Source organism: Sapajus apella, unplaced genomic scaffold, assembly GCF_009761245.1.
Source record: "Sapajus apella isolate SASKATOON/1434 unplaced genomic scaffold, GSC_monkey_1.0 scaffold17, whole genome shotgun sequence".
Classification (NCBI taxonomy): Eukaryota; Metazoa; Chordata; class Mammalia; order Primates; family Cebidae; genus Sapajus; species Sapajus apella.
Window position 1 is genome coordinate 12774473 of NW_022436957.1, and position 15298 is coordinate 12789770.

Here is a 15298-nt window from a genome sequence, read left to right on the forward strand (position 1 = left end):
TCCACTCCATATTATCTAGCTAATGGGGCTCAATGTTACTTGCTATTTATTATTGCATTTATGCTGTTACATTTTTTTAATGGATTGAGGAAATTGAGGTATTTCTTTTTTTCTTTTCTTTTTTGAGAGACAGAATCTCACTCCGTCACCCAGGCTGGAGTGCAGTGGCATGATACAGCCTTGACTTGGACTCAGCCGATCCTTCTGCCTCAGCCTTCTAAGTAGCTGGGACTACAGGCATATGCCACCATGCCCAGCTGATTTTTTTATTATTATTTTTTGTACAGATGGGGTCTTACTGTATTGTTCAGACTGAGCTCAAACCGCCGGGCTCAAGTGATTCTCCCACCTCAGACTCCCAAAGTGCTGGGATTACAGGCATGAGCCACCACTCCCAGCCTAAAGTATTTCTAATATATCCGTATCTCTATCAAATATGGAAAAACAAAGGATTTTTCTTTTTTGTAGAGGGTCAAGTGTTTAAAAAGGAGCAGGCATAGTTTTCTTTGTGGAAGGAAAAAATAGTCATTTATATTTAATATACAAAGCATTTCTATGTTCAAATAATGTAACCTAGGATACCATTATGAAACAAATTGTCATCTTGGATGGCCACTCTCATTGTCTCCTCAGACCCTCTGAACGTTTAGTTTGAACTCTGACTTTGTTTCCTGTGTATTAATTCAATTCAGTTTGGGAGATAAGATTCTAACCAATGACTACAAATAGACCTTTTTCTTGACAGGCATTATTGTATGGCAGATACTTTATTGATTAATTTTTTCGAAGTTTTACTATCAAATTTTGTGTACATGTGACTAGGAAAAATATTCAGCTGAGTATGGTGACTCATGCCTGTAATCCCAGCACTTTAGGAGGTCAAGGTGGGAGGATTGTTTAAGCTCAGGAATTTGAGACCTGTCTGAGAATATAGCAAGACCTCATCTCTATAAAAAATAAAAAAAAAATTAGCCGGTATGGTCGCAAGCACCTGTAGTCCCAGCTACTCAGGAGGCTGTGGCAGGAGGATCAGTTGTGTCTGGGAGTTCAAGGCTGCAGTGAGCCACGTTAGTGCCACTGCACTTCAGTCTGGGAGACGGTCAGACCCTGCCTCAAAAAAACAAAACCCAAAAAACAAAAAACATTCAGACTGAACATTTGCAAACTACTTTTTTTTTAATTTATTTTTTTTTAAATTGCATTTTAGGTTTTGGGGTACATGTGAAGAACATGCCAGATTGTTGCATAGGTATACACGTGGCAGTGTGATTTGCTGTCTTCCTCCCCCTCAACTATATCTGGCATTTCTCCCCATGCCACTCCCCCCCACCCCCCAACTCCTGGACCTGGAAGCCATCATTCTCAGCAAACTACTTTTACCTTTCACTTTTTAAAAGCTTGGATCAGGCTAAGGGAAATGGCACCTTCATGAAAGTTTTCAATGATAAGAATATTATTATGTATGGTTGCAATTCTGTTAAGTGAGAGTTGTTTAAAACCACAGGAACAAAGAAAGTGTGAGAGAAATTCAGCAGTATTTTGTCTTTTGCTGTTTGGTGGGTGTCTGGGGCAGGGGAGAGGTGGTTTTCTAGGCAAATAGTTCTAAAGAATTTCCGTAGACAGGGTGGAAGAATGTGTGAAGTGACAGTGTCCTAGATAATATCTGGGAGCCCTATTTAAGTCCTAGTATAATAATTGATATTCATAATTCCGTGAGTGTATTCCATTGTTCCTTGGAGTTATCTGTTGAATGCCAGTAAATACTGAGCATTTCTTTCTTTTCTCCCTCAATAAATACTTCAAAGTAGAGTAATCCTCTTATGGGAAGATCAGGGTGCAAATTATTTTATGTGATCTTGTTTCATCTTTTTAGATCCTTTTTGCAGACTGAGCTGGAGCATATACCTGAGACCAAAACCATAGGATTAGCTTATATTTGACTTACTAAGATTCTAGAGTTTCTTTTCACTTGCCTTTTTGCTTTTGAAGGCCATCCCTGCTCTGAGTGCTGGAGAGCTGCCTGAGGTTGGGAAACATTAAGATTGGTTACTCTATTTACATCTCTTGGGCCCTTGGCTGATTGATCATGCAGGGATTTGTCATATTGCATGCTTCTTTTTTTTTTTTTTTTCCCCTGGGATGGAATTTTGCTGTTGTTGCCCAGGCTGGAGTGCAGTGGCGTGATCTTAGCTCAGTGCAACCTCCGCCTCCCAGGTTCAAGAAATTCGCCTGCTTCAGCCTCCACAGGCGCCTATCACCATGCCTGGCTAATTTTTGGTATTTGTAGTAGAGATGGGGTTTTACCATGTTGGCCAGGCTTGTCTCGAACTCCTCACCTCAGGAGATCCACCCGCCTTCACCTCCCAAAGTGCTGGGATCACAGCCATGAGCCGCCGTTCCTGGCCACCTGCTTCTTTGAATCAAATGTGGACATAGCAACTAAAAATAAACATCATGTGGATATTGGAGAACCAGGGGCCTTCTTTGCCTGGGGAGCTCTAGGATACTTGCTTGCTGTTGCTAAGATATTTTCTGGCCTTAGCACAGCATCAATCATTGAAAGTGCAGCTGTGTTTTTGGAATAGAGAGCTAGTGGAAGTGCAAAGGCACACTGATGAATATTATCCTGAACAATGGATACAGATGCAAGTCATTATGCATAATCCATAATATTGTCCCCATTTTTGTAGGGTTTTGTGCTACGCGATTGTGTGTAACATGATGTGCCGAGAACTAGAAGTGTGCCAAAGTATCATTTCCGCTTTCAGAATAGTTTTGTTAGAATTTTGAAAGATAAATATACCAAACCATTGCATTTCAACTCTTTGCAACATTATGAGTGGATAATGGTTTTGACAGTAGAACCTGGCTGAATGATGGATTGATTGCTCTGACTTGATACTGTTTTTCTTATTCCATTATGAAAAGACAACCAGAGATTGGATGTGAAAATTTCTGAAAGAATTATATAGGATGAGAAACTGTTTTACCCAGTAAGTTTGCCTTAGGAACAAGGCACCTTTCTGTAGAGCGCTAGTTAAGAACCAGCTTGCCTGTGTTCAAACCTTGACTCTGTCACAGATGAGTTGTATGATCTTGGGGACATTTCTTAGCTCCTTTATGTCTGTTTCCACTTTTGTAATGGGGTGGGGGTAATGATAGTTTTATCATACACAGTTGTTGTGAGGAGGAAATGAGTTAATGTTTGCAAATCTTTAATATGGTGCCTGGCATGTTTAAGCACTATATGAATTTTACCTGCCACCATTTGTCACTTATTGTATTATACAATGTCATCTCCTTTTTCTTGGTTATTGGACTGAAGGATGAAGTGGGAGATAAGTCCCAAATCTGAATTTATTCTGTGATTTGGCAACATTGAAAAATGTTAAGCCAGAATACTTTGGTTAAACCATAGCATTTAAAAAATCATGACATTTTTCTAGGAGTACTCATTGTATCTAAATCTAAATCTATATTTAGTGCTCTGGAATTTTTCCTCAAAAATGATTCATCTTTTGGCCATTGAGTTCCCCGTTTTTGCAGTTTTTAAATAAAGTCTGACTGGAGCTTCTCTGATTTCTGGTCCTAAAGAATTGCCTCTGCCTCGCTTTATGATGTCAAAGAATGATGGTGAGATACGATTTGGGAACCCAGCTGAGCTGCATGGAACTAAGGTTCAGATTCCATATTTAACCACAGAAAAAAATTCCTTCAAAAGAATGGACGATGAGGATAAACAGGTAAACAGTTTGATCAGACATGTTCATTTGATTCTGACTGTGAAACCTCATGTAGCAGGGCCTCGTATATACTGTTCAGCTTCCAGCAAATCTTACCATCTGGAACCCAATTACAGACTTGGAAGTGAGCCAGTAAAGTTTTCTCTTCGCAAGAAAGAGAGGCTGACACATACGAATCATCACCAGCCACTCAAGGCCCCTTTAAAGCCTACTTTAAAGTAGAATTGTGTCTAAAATAAGGCTACCGATTTCATACATCTATTGATTTCCCTAGGTCAGGGGTTTTCTAAATGGATTCTTGGAAATGTAACTTCCAGGAGTTTTTAGTAGGTTCTTTTCTCCAAAAAGAAGTATGTAGAAAAGGTTTTTCCTATTATAATAAATGTGTTTGGAGAATGCTGCTTCATATCCTCTTCCTGAGGGAATGACAAAATCCCCAATCTTGGAAATTCGTAGTGCACATTAGCACGATAAAGGGCCTGAGAAGTTCTGCAGTAAAGAGACCTGGAAATCTGTGTTTACTAAACTTCTTTCACTAGGAAATTCTTTCTTGGGGAACATACTTGGAATATCACCTTTGGAAATGCTGCCATTACCCATTTAGGAGGTTTGGAACCAGAATAGGGAGGATAGACTTTTAAAATTAGACCACTAATTGCAATAGTCAGATGATGATTGGTGGATACAAAAGTATAAAATCTCGAAGAGTGGGCCTATCAGGAAGAAATAAATAGTCTACACATTAGTATACCCGCAGACATCAAGGTACAGCTCATACTTCCAACAAAGATACTGAATCATGCAGAGAAGTCAGATTATGTTCAACATTGTATCTTCTATAAGGTAAAGAAATTTATTATATCATAGGAACACTTGAGACTGGGCATGGTGACTCATGCCTGTAATCCCAGCACTTTGGGAGGCCAAGGCAGGCAGATTACCAGAGGTCAGGAGTTAGAGACCAGCCTGGCCAATATTGCGAAACTCCATCTCTACTAAAAATACAAAAATTAGCCGGGTATGGTGGTGTGCACCTGTAGTCCCAGCTACTCGGGAGGCTGAGGCAGGAGAGTAGCTTGAACCTGGGAGGTAGAGGTTGCAGTGAGCTGAGATCACATCACTGCACTCCAGCCTGGTCCATGGAGCGAGAGTGTGTCTAAAAAAAAGAAAAAAAAAAAAAAAAAAAAGCTCAAATGAAAATGTTTTTAAAATGCAATGAATGTTAACCAATTATGTTGGAAAACTAACTTCTATGACTTACCCCTGTGATGTATAAGTGAAGTGTTGCTGCAGAAATTTTATTAAGTTAAGGGAGGTGTAGCACATCTTGTTAAACAATTCCATATACTGTCACTTTTCATAATTCTGACACATTTTAAACTGGTTCTTCAGGGATATATTTAAAAAGGAGGAGGTGTAGGAATTTTCAGTCAATATTCTTTGGCATGATTTCCCACCAGCATTTGGAGAGGAATGAGGGTCCACTGTCCCATGGTGGTTGATGGCCTGGGATATTTCCAGGCCCAGTCCCTGGCTGTGTGAATGAGAATACATCCTTTCACTTCAGGCTGAGTTTATGCGTGCCCCACCCAATCTATGGGTGTGAGCTCATGCTTTAGAGCAAATATATTTTTCTTTTTCTTGAAGAAGAGTATTTTTTTTTTTTTTTTTTGAGATGGATTCTTACTCTGTTGCCAGGCTGGAGTGCAGTGGCATGATCTCAGCTCACTGCAGCCTCCGCCTCCTGAGTTCAAGTGGTTCTCCTGCCTCAGCCTCCCAAGTAGCTGGGACTATAGGCACTTGCCACCACACCCAGCTAATTTTTGTATTTTGTTTTAATAGAGACGGGGTTTCACCATGTTGGCCAGGATGATCTTGATCTCTTGACCTCATGATCCACCCGCCTCGGCCTCCCAAAGTGCTGGGATTACAGGCGTGAGCCACCGTGCCCAGCAAAAAAAAAAGGGAAGAGTATTTGATCATATTTCTTTTAAGACTAAGGGAGCTTATATATGTATATAGTCTGTGTGTTGATAAAAAACATTGTTTTGGCCAGGTGCAGTGGCTCATGCCTGTTGTCCCAGCACTTTAGGAGGCCGAAGCAGGAGGATCACTTGAGCCCAGGAATTCAAGACCAACCTGGGCAGCATAGCAAGATCTCACTTCTCCAAAAAAAAAAAAAAAAAAAAAAAAAATTAGCTGTGCATGGTGGCGCAGGGAGGCTGAGGTGGGCGGATCGTCCAGGAAGTCAAGGCTGCAGTGAGCTGTGATCATGCCACTGTGCCTCAGGCTGGGTAGCAGAGTGAGACCCTGTCTTAAAAAAAAAAAATCCAAAAAACAAAAACCCAAAAAAACCCCACTGTTTTCTTGTTACTTGGGTACTTCAAATTTACCAGTCTACTAGTAAAGTTTTTTTTTTTTTTTTTTTTTTTTTTAAAGAGGAAACACAGCAGCAGATAAGGTTGCTTACTTTGCCTACGGTTCTACATCAGGTTCATATTTGAATTGAGATTCATATTGTAGCTTGTTAAGATTTCACCTTAGTATTTGGGAGTAAGCTGGTTGGAATGGTTTACCTATAATGAATTGTTTTGCAATCTCTCATTGTCAAAAAAAAGCTAGCATTTTACTTCAACGTAGTAAGCTCCAAGAATATTAAGCACTTAAAACTATATTTTAATATTCACATTTGCTGGTAGACTTGATAAGTATAAATCCAGGAAATAAATTTATTAATGAAAGAAAATGAAATCTATCCACAGAGAGATCACAGTTGGGAGGGGGTATGAATCTTATTTCATGTGATCAGTGTCTTTCATTTTCCAAAGGAAAATACTGGAATAACCAAAAATGTTTCAGGCTGGTTTTAGTAATTTAGGTAACTCAGCACTGATAACATTTTATTCTCTGGGAGACTTTTTGAATCCTCAGACACTGCTGTTTAACTATGCTGCATTTTTTGAGAAACATTTCCCCCCATTTGTTAAATCAGCTGGGTCACCAGCAGTAGAGCTGCGTTATGCTTCCTGACTGCGGCTGAGAACGCCAGGCTTGAGTGATCGCCTCTGAACTCTGATCTGGTTCTTTGAAGCAGGAAACACAGTCTCCCACGATGTCACCCCTCGCCTCCCCTCCTTCTTCCCCGCCTCATTACCAGAGGGTGCCCTTGAGCCATGGCTACAGCAAACTGCGGAGCAGCGCAGAACAGATGCATCCAGGTAAGGGGCGACCTGGGGGCCAGCTGTCCCAGGCAGTGTCTTAGCGACTCCTTAATTTACCAGGCAGCAATGCTTCAAGTTGTTTAATTTCCTGATTTAATTACCCCTGTCTTTGGAAACATGGCTCAATTTAATTTTATATTCTCAAGCAAGGTTTTTTTTTTTTTTAAATGGATTTAAACATATCTGAGTAATGTTTTGTTTCCTGTCCTAGAAACTAGTTCATCTTTAGACTTTTTAACAACTAGATGATTTAATCTTTCATAAATGGATTTTATTGAACAGAACATACCATGTTAAGGGTGTGTATTTTTTTGGAATTGTTATTTCTTTCTGCAAACACACCAAACATATTTATATAGTAACTGCTTTAATGAAATTTCTTAAGAAATATAACCAAAAAAGCAAAAGAGTTGATCTTTGAAGACCGAGCACATAAATGAAAATATTTAGGTTTTATGCTTTGGAATAAGGCTAAAGGAAATGCTAGGGTAACATTTTGCTGAGGAGTATGTTGCATGCACAGTTGTGGGGTTGTCTTCTTGCTCATATTTATGCTCTGCTGGCCTCGTTAGGTGGTAAAATACGTTAGTTCTGAGGATGACTTGCAGAGTTGGCTGCTCAGGCTGCAGTGCCTAAAGCACTGGAAATTCACTGCAGCATCTTGTCCTCCTGGGGTTCAGACTCCTAGATTAAGATATGACCAATTAAAGGTATTCTAGAATTGGATATCTGCAACTCTCCTGTTTTATTTTGTGGGCTGTGGCCCCAAATGACCCAGTTTCTGCAGGTTTTTACTGCATTAAAAATAGTGGTGACTTTTAGAGGGACACAGAAATAAAACTGCGTGCTAGGCTGAATGAAGAGAGGCTGTAATCTTGCAGAGAAGCAGGCATGGCATAATGGCAATAGCTTTTGATTGTAAGCAGAAGGTATGGGTTTCTGTGACTAGCTGTTGTACTTTGGGCAGGCCATTGAACATCTTTGAACCATGATTACCTTTTCTCTCTTAAAATGGAGTAACAGTATCCTAGAGGGGTGTTAGAGGATTAAGTTAGAACGTGAGTATAAAATCTGTTTGGAAATTAAGTCCTATGCACGTGCAAGATGATGTTGCTAATGGATAGTAACAACAACAACAACAAATCACTGTCCTTGTAACCTGAATGTCTCAGTGGGGTCAGAAACTTAATGGGGCTGAGAATTTTTCATTTTCCTTTTATAGTTTCCCCTGTCTGATTTCCATATTTTCAGGAGTGGCTTTTTTTTTTCTATTTCTAATCTTACTTGGGTTTGGAAGTTGGTTTTTAATTCACAGGTCAAACTGTTTTTGTTTACTGAGTCAGCCTGTCAGCAAGTTCTACCTTTGGTATTCCTTAGAAAGCTTTTCTGTTTCACCTACTTCATGCCCTATTCTCTCCTCATTCCATGCAAATTGGGCTTCCATTCCCCCAGTGGTAACGAAGCAGCCTGCTTCTCTCCATGTTTCTTGACTCTCAGCAGCCTGTGCCAAAGCTGTTTATGCCTTCATTTCTTTTCACATTTTTTAAAAAGTGAGGTAAAATATGCATATGATAAAATGTACACGTTTAATTTATTTATTTTTGAGACAGGGTCTCACTTTCTCAGGCTGGAGTGCAGTGGGGTGATCATGGCTCACTGTAGCCTTGATCTCCTAGGTTTAGGTGATCCTCCCACCTCAGCCTACTGAGTTGCTGGGATTACAGACATGTGCCACCACACTGGGTTAATTTTTTTGTATCTTTTGGTAGAGATGGGATTTTGCCATATTGCCCAGGCTGGTCTTGAACCTCTGGACTCAAGCGATCCGCTTGCTTTGTTCTCCCACAGTACTGGGAGAACAGATGTGAGCCACAATGCCCGGCCATGCACATGTTTTAGATTTTCAATTTGCGTTTTAGCAAACGGATAGGACTGTGTAGCTACCACTTTGATCAATAATTGAACGTATCCATTATGCCAGAGATACCCTCTCCGGTCACTCCCTGCCCCCTAATGTAAGCACTGTTCTGATTTTCATCACCATCATTAGTTTTGCTTCTTCTAGAACTTCATACAAATGAAAACACATGGAATGACTGACTGTACTCATATGTGTTTGCCATCTTTCCTTCAGCATAATGGTTGAAATTTATCCATATTATTGTATCAGTAGTTCATTCCTTTTTATTATTTAGTAGTGGAATCTATTGTGTGAATGCACCACAATTCGACAATATATTCATTTGAGTTGTTTCCAGTGTTTGGCTGTTATGAATAAGGATACTATGAACATTCGTGTACAAGTTCTTTTGTAAAATATGCTGTCATTTCCCTGGCTCCTAGGAATAGAGTCTCTCAGTTTTAGGGTAGTTGTATATGAAACTGCCGAAGAGTTCTGGTTTCACAGTGAACTTTAGAATGATGAAATCTTTAGGTTTTTTTTTTTTTTTTGGGGGGGTACACCTCCCCTTGGAGAAAGGTGGTACTTCCAGTTCTTATTAAACCTCTTGTAAGGGGATTAAAGAATTATTTGTTTTGCATTGTATTGCATGTTTGAGGTTGATTTGGGAAGACAGTTGAGTAATAGCTACTTTTAACTTCCTGAATTCAGATCCAATTGAGGAAGGAGCCAGAAGTCAGACTGATGACAGCCTGAATATCAGCTTTATTGTTGATATAGCTGATGAGAGCACATGTCTTAGATTTGTGACCAGATGGGCTTTAGACACTCACCTTTCCAGTCACAGGCAGGCTTGGCCATCCCAGGTTTCCCACACAAGTAGGAAGAGAGAATCTGCCTCTCTAAAAATGGTCCCCCATGCAGCTGAGTCTTTGTCTGAGCCTTACTGATGAGATAGGTTTGTCTCTTCCAAGGGAAGGCCCTTGTAGGTGAGAGATAGAAGTCAAAAGCCAGATGGTGGCCTGTTCCCCCATGTGTCTCCCCTGGAAGTAGAAGTAGAAGCTTTTATGGGAAGCAGAGGCACATGAGATTTGCTTCCTAGGGAAAGCTCATGACCACTGGCACCCCAACCATGCTACAGTCTACTTTATTTCAAGCCTTTTGGCAGAGCGCAATTGGTGTTAACGGTTTAATTCAGTGTTTCATCAGCATGGAATGATTTTTTAAATCCTATTTCTCAGAAGACAATGGCTGCCTACAAGCTGAGACTTACATTTTAAGATTTGGATTATGTGCTATGTATGTTTGTTTTGCAGTTTTTATATTTGTATTTATTCTTAGCAATTTCTGAAAATCCACTTAGTGGGTTGCCAGGCAATTGTTTTGCTATTTTAATGTGTGTTAATGTATCATAACGTTGTGTTCCAGTTACTAGGAAGAAATATAAAAAGCAGATATGTGCCCAAGAGTGATTTATCATTCTCGATGTGCTATTGTTGTACCTTCTTTATTTTAAAAAGAGCAAACTATGCTAAACATTAGGTCATAGCAGGCTGCTCTGCTCTCTACCTGATTTTATTTGTAAGTAAGCTACAGAAAGAAAAAATTTTACTTATTTATATATTTTAAAAACTTGAACTATTAACCTATAGAGATGAGAAACAATTTCAACTTGGGTAATAATTTCTGCTTTCTGTTGGAGCTGCATACTACCTAGTTATGTTTAACTGCCATATTGGCAAGATCATTATTAAGTCTTCTGGAAATAAAAATAGTGAAAACATACATTAATTTTTGTGGTTTAAAACATTTTTTTAAAGGCAGCAAAATTGTTTTTTAAAAGTTTGATTAGTGAATAGTAGAATAATAAATATAAAATATATTCACTTTTGTATTTTTCTCTGTATGATTTTACATTCTGATTTATTTTTCAAAAATAATGTTGGTTTTTAGTGTTCAAAATGCATAGTTTTCTTCTTGGGGAAGTAGATGATCAATGGAAGACATTTACATAGGGGGTATATATAGAATTTACCTCATATTTGGAATTTGAACACTTATGACACTTTTCTAGCAATTGTTGCTTTCTATCCCAATTGAAGTTCTCACTGTTCCACCTTCACAATTTATTCCTAATCTTAACTCAGTGTAAATATTTTTCTGCCTATCATGCATTGGTTGAATGTTTAGTGAAATTGTGCCATAGAGAATCAGGGGTTGTCAGTCCTAGGTGGCCCTATGAGTATATACTTATGATTCTGTTGCCAATTCTTTCTTGAAAAGCAGAGGCTGTATCAGTTTGAATGTGAAGTCATCATTTTTGGATGGAATCTTTGCATACCATGCTAACTTTCCTTTCTGCTGTTTCAGCTCCTTATGAAGCTAGGCAGCCTCTCGTCCAGCCCGAGGGATCCTCATCAGGGGGCCCAGGAACCAAGCCCCTTCGGCATCAGACTTCCCTTATCCGGGTAAGTGATGATGTAGGGTTATGCCATTGGGACAGTGGAGGCAAGCTTTGGACTTTGGGGACATGGCTTTTTGATGGCCCCTCGTTTTCCTTGCAAGGAAGATCTAAAACTGCTCCCTCATGCAAATTGCATGTCTTGTTTGTTGCTTGTATAAATTCCTAAATATTTTCGACTGTGCATGTTTCTACCCCTTCTCAGTGCCTCTAGAATAAACTAGGCTGCTTCTTGGTCTTTAGTATATCCCTCTACCTTTACTTATCAAATCATTAGCCACCAGCTTCAGGAGAGCTTCACTTTTTCTAAAGCAGCCTGTCTTGTCTCTGCCTTATTCTTTATTATTACTCATTTAATGCATAGTTAACTGTTTTCCATTTGTTTTGTTTCTCTAATTACATGGTAAACTTTTGGAAGGCAGAGGTAGTTCTGTATTCTCTTTCAGTGCCTAGACCAATACTGTTTGGAGAACAGTTATTATATAAGTGGTTATTATATATATATATATAAAATATATAATAATTATATATTATATATATAATATATAATAATTATATATATAATATATATATATATAATATATAAGTTATTATATAACAGTTATTATATAAGCTACTGTTTCCTTTTGTAATAAATACCAAAGAAATATTATGGCGAAAGCACAGATGATAGCTCAGTTTGTTCTGGCTATACCACAGCTTAGAGAATTTCAGCTTCCCTTTCTCCAGTGTTTTCCTTTGGATAAAGAGCTCTTACTTTGTCCTCTGTCTGCAGCTGTTGCCTTGTGTAGTGTCCCTGGGTCCTGTGCTGGGGAAGTTATATTCTCAAAGAAGGATGTGTGTGTGTATGTGAGTGTGTGCGCGCGCACGCACTCGCATTCACTATTTGACACTAAAGACAAGAGGAAGTGGGGCAGTTTGTATAACATTTCAATTGTCTAACTTGGGCAGAAGGAACATTTTTGCACAGGCACTTCTACTCACAAGGGTGGTGTCAGACATGCCCATGAAGAAGTGGGCTGCTAGTTTAGAATGGAATAAACAAAGTCTTAAGATCCTGGTGTTCATGAAATACCTTCTGGGGATGGGGCACTGTTGTAGACGTGGTGTAGAACTTGATCTTCTAAGGTGGTACTCTGTGTACAAATAATTTCTTAAAGATATTAATTTAGCCACAGTCTATTTATTTATATTTAATGCTTCCTACAACCATAAGATCTCATTACTGCTGCTTCTAATAGTATAAGTGAGTTGACTGTGGCTGAGAGAGGTCAAATAGCTGGCCTAAGGTTTCACTCATAACTAGTCAGTGACAAAGGGAGAATTTGAGTCTAGGCCTGTCCAGTGTCAAAACCTGCTGTTTTCATTACTTTGCACCACATTAGAGCCCCATATTACATTAAGGCTAGGTTCTAGAGTTGCTGCATAAAGAAACATTGGGTGCAGTAAAAAATATTCTCAAAAAAATCCCTTATTGGTACAACATTGGAGAACCAATATGCCATTTGCTCCCAGGGCCAGTACAGCTCATTTTTATCCCCAAGTTAGAAGAGACAATTGTTTCTTCAGCTGAGCTCCAGATGTAGTAGTTGGCTGTGTTTAGAGATCCTGCAGTACAAAAATATGTGCCTTTAAACATGAGAATCACACCCACTGTGGAGTGAGGTTTATGTTAGAAAAGGTATCAATAGGACTGGGATTTATCCCTAAGCTCTCCAAAATGTGGCTGTGCAGGTTCCTACAGAGTATGTCCTGGGTCTGCAGAGGCCAGATCCTGAATGGTTAGGATGATAGTCAAACTAGCAGTGCATACTGAGCTTTACAGCGGTGTGACTGGGCTCACCAGACCCTTTCTACCTAGCCCCCTGGATGGCATGGTCATGGGTGCTCATTTGGATTGGCATCCTGTGGCTTCTCTTCTAATCCCCAAGTTCCCTTCTCTGCTGACAAATATGCTTCTTGAGCCCTTCACTCAACTGATATTTAGTGAACACCTATTAAATGCCACCTATTTTGTATTCTCAACACAGTGCAATGTGTTGAGAATACAAAAATGAGGCATAACTCTAGCAGTTGCTGCCCTCATGGAGCTTACAGTACCTCCTCATGGAGCTGTTGGAGAGATGGCCATTAACCAAACCACCACAAAGTAAATATATAATTATGATATGGGATAACAGTGGGAATTACACTGTACTTTGAGGATGAAAATGGGCATGGGGTATGATCTAGCCTTGAGGGGCAGGGGCTGATCAAAGAAGGCTTCTGGAGGGAGAGCAACATTTGAGTTGGAATGAGAAGAGTACATAGCTGTTATCCAGGTGACAGGGTGGGAGTGGGGAGCAGATGATAAGATGGAGGGAACCGCATATGCAAAGACATTTCCTATGAACTTGACAATTTAAGGACATTATCTCTTTCAGTGCCCACAGCTATCTTATGAAGTAATTAGTGTTGTTATCCCATTTTTCAGATGAAAAAACCTGAGGTTTAGATACCTTATTTAATTTGCCTAAGATCACAGCTAGGAAGTGGCAGGGTTGGAGTTCAAACACTGGACACGACTCCCTGGTCTCTGGCTCGGGAAGCAGATGGATAATGGTGTCACTTGTTGAGCTAGGAAGCCCTAGATGAAACACTGGCACTGGGGAAAGATCATGGGTTCAGTGTTGGATGTCAGGAGCTGAGCTTTTGAGATAGTCCAGAGGAGTTGTTGAAGAGCTGGTAGGTTACACGGGTCTGGAGCTTTGGAGAGAGCTGAGACTGGACACGGGTATTTGGCAGCAATTGGCTTTCAGGACTCATGGTATAGTGCAGAAAAAACCAGGCAGATTCTTGCCCAAGTCCAGCAAAACTCTGTGTGACCTTGGGCAACCAAGGTCACATAGATCTTTCTCTTTTCTGTAATACAAATGACTTTGAATGGATTTAACAGCAATAGTCCAATTCTCTTAATGTTTCTGTGGTTTTCATGGCTGATGTGTTGTTCTTTCTTCTGTTCTTAGGTTTCCTTCTTATGCCTGTTAACTTAGTTTGGCTGGACTCCATGTTCCAGAAAGCAAACTGCCAATGTGGATTAGTCATGTAGATGAGGGGATTTGAAGTGAAGGTTCTTGGTGATAGGGAATTAATGTTTACTGGGCATGGTGCTAGGCCTAGGCCGGGGTTACTAATTCCCCTCATGTTGCCATGTTAATGTGCCAATGGCAACCTTCTTTCTCTTCTAGCTAGTTCTCTGGCCTTGTATTCAAGTTCTTCCTGCCTGATTACAAGGGGACATGTCCTCTGAGTCCTAGGGGAAGCCTTTAGGGACTCCCAGCATGGTGTTGGCATTTTAGACATGCCTATGCCAATCCAGTGCCTAAACATTGGAATGATACATCTTTTTGCTTACTATTTTAGGGATTTCACTTTTGTTCGGGTGTTGTATATTTTTCCCTTCAGAATTTCAGGCACTAAGCATATCCTATGGTGATGGATGGTTGATAGTGCTTTGTAAATAAATTATAAGACTTATTTTCTGCTTCATCTGTTATCACATGTTTAGAGGTTGTTTTGTGGTTTGCTTTTCACAAATTATCCTCAACATCTAGATGGTATAGTCATTTGTAATTTTGCTGGCAAAAGATTTAGAATTACACCCTTTACTCCCACTGTTCTCCACCGCCTCTGTTTTTGCCAGGGTCGTGAAAAACTTTATGTTAAGTCCTTGTCTTTTTTGTCTCCTTGGCAGCTGTGGAAACTGACCACCTTCTCGAAATGCTCTCATTATTTGATGTCCATCATGCCTGCTCTCCTGGTTTTCCTCCTGCTTCTGGGGCTGCTCTTTCCTCATCTTTTTCAATCTTCCTTCCTCTGCCTGCCTCTTATTATGTTGGAGACCCCTGGGCCCACTTCTCACTCTACTTACTCTTTAGCTCTGTGGATGCTGATGACCACATTGCCCCATCTGCCAGACATCTTCACTCTAATG

At 39.9% G+C, this 15298-nt stretch overlaps 1 protein-coding gene across 9 annotated transcripts in view; it reads left to right on the top strand.

The window, feature by feature from the left end:
• The window catches only part of REPS2 (RALBP1 associated Eps domain containing 2), a 221826-nt gene that overhangs the window by 80523 nt on the left and 126005 nt on the right, over positions 1–15298 (top strand). For 7 of the 9 annotated variants that reach the window (XR_004271124.1, XM_032285998.1, XM_032286002.1 and 4 more), the window contains exons 3-5: positions 3595–3743; positions 6835–6961; positions 11235–11332. Coding sequence is in view for 8 of the 9 variants with exons in the window: in XM_032285998.1 (XP_032141889.1) it covers positions 3595–3743; positions 6835–6961; positions 11235–11332 (374 nt within the window). In the remaining variant the exon portion in view is untranslated. The remainder of the gene's footprint in view (positions 1–3594; positions 3744–6834; positions 6962–11234; positions 11333–15298) is intronic. The other 2 variants (XM_032286000.1, XM_032286004.1) reach the window with 1 other exon arrangement.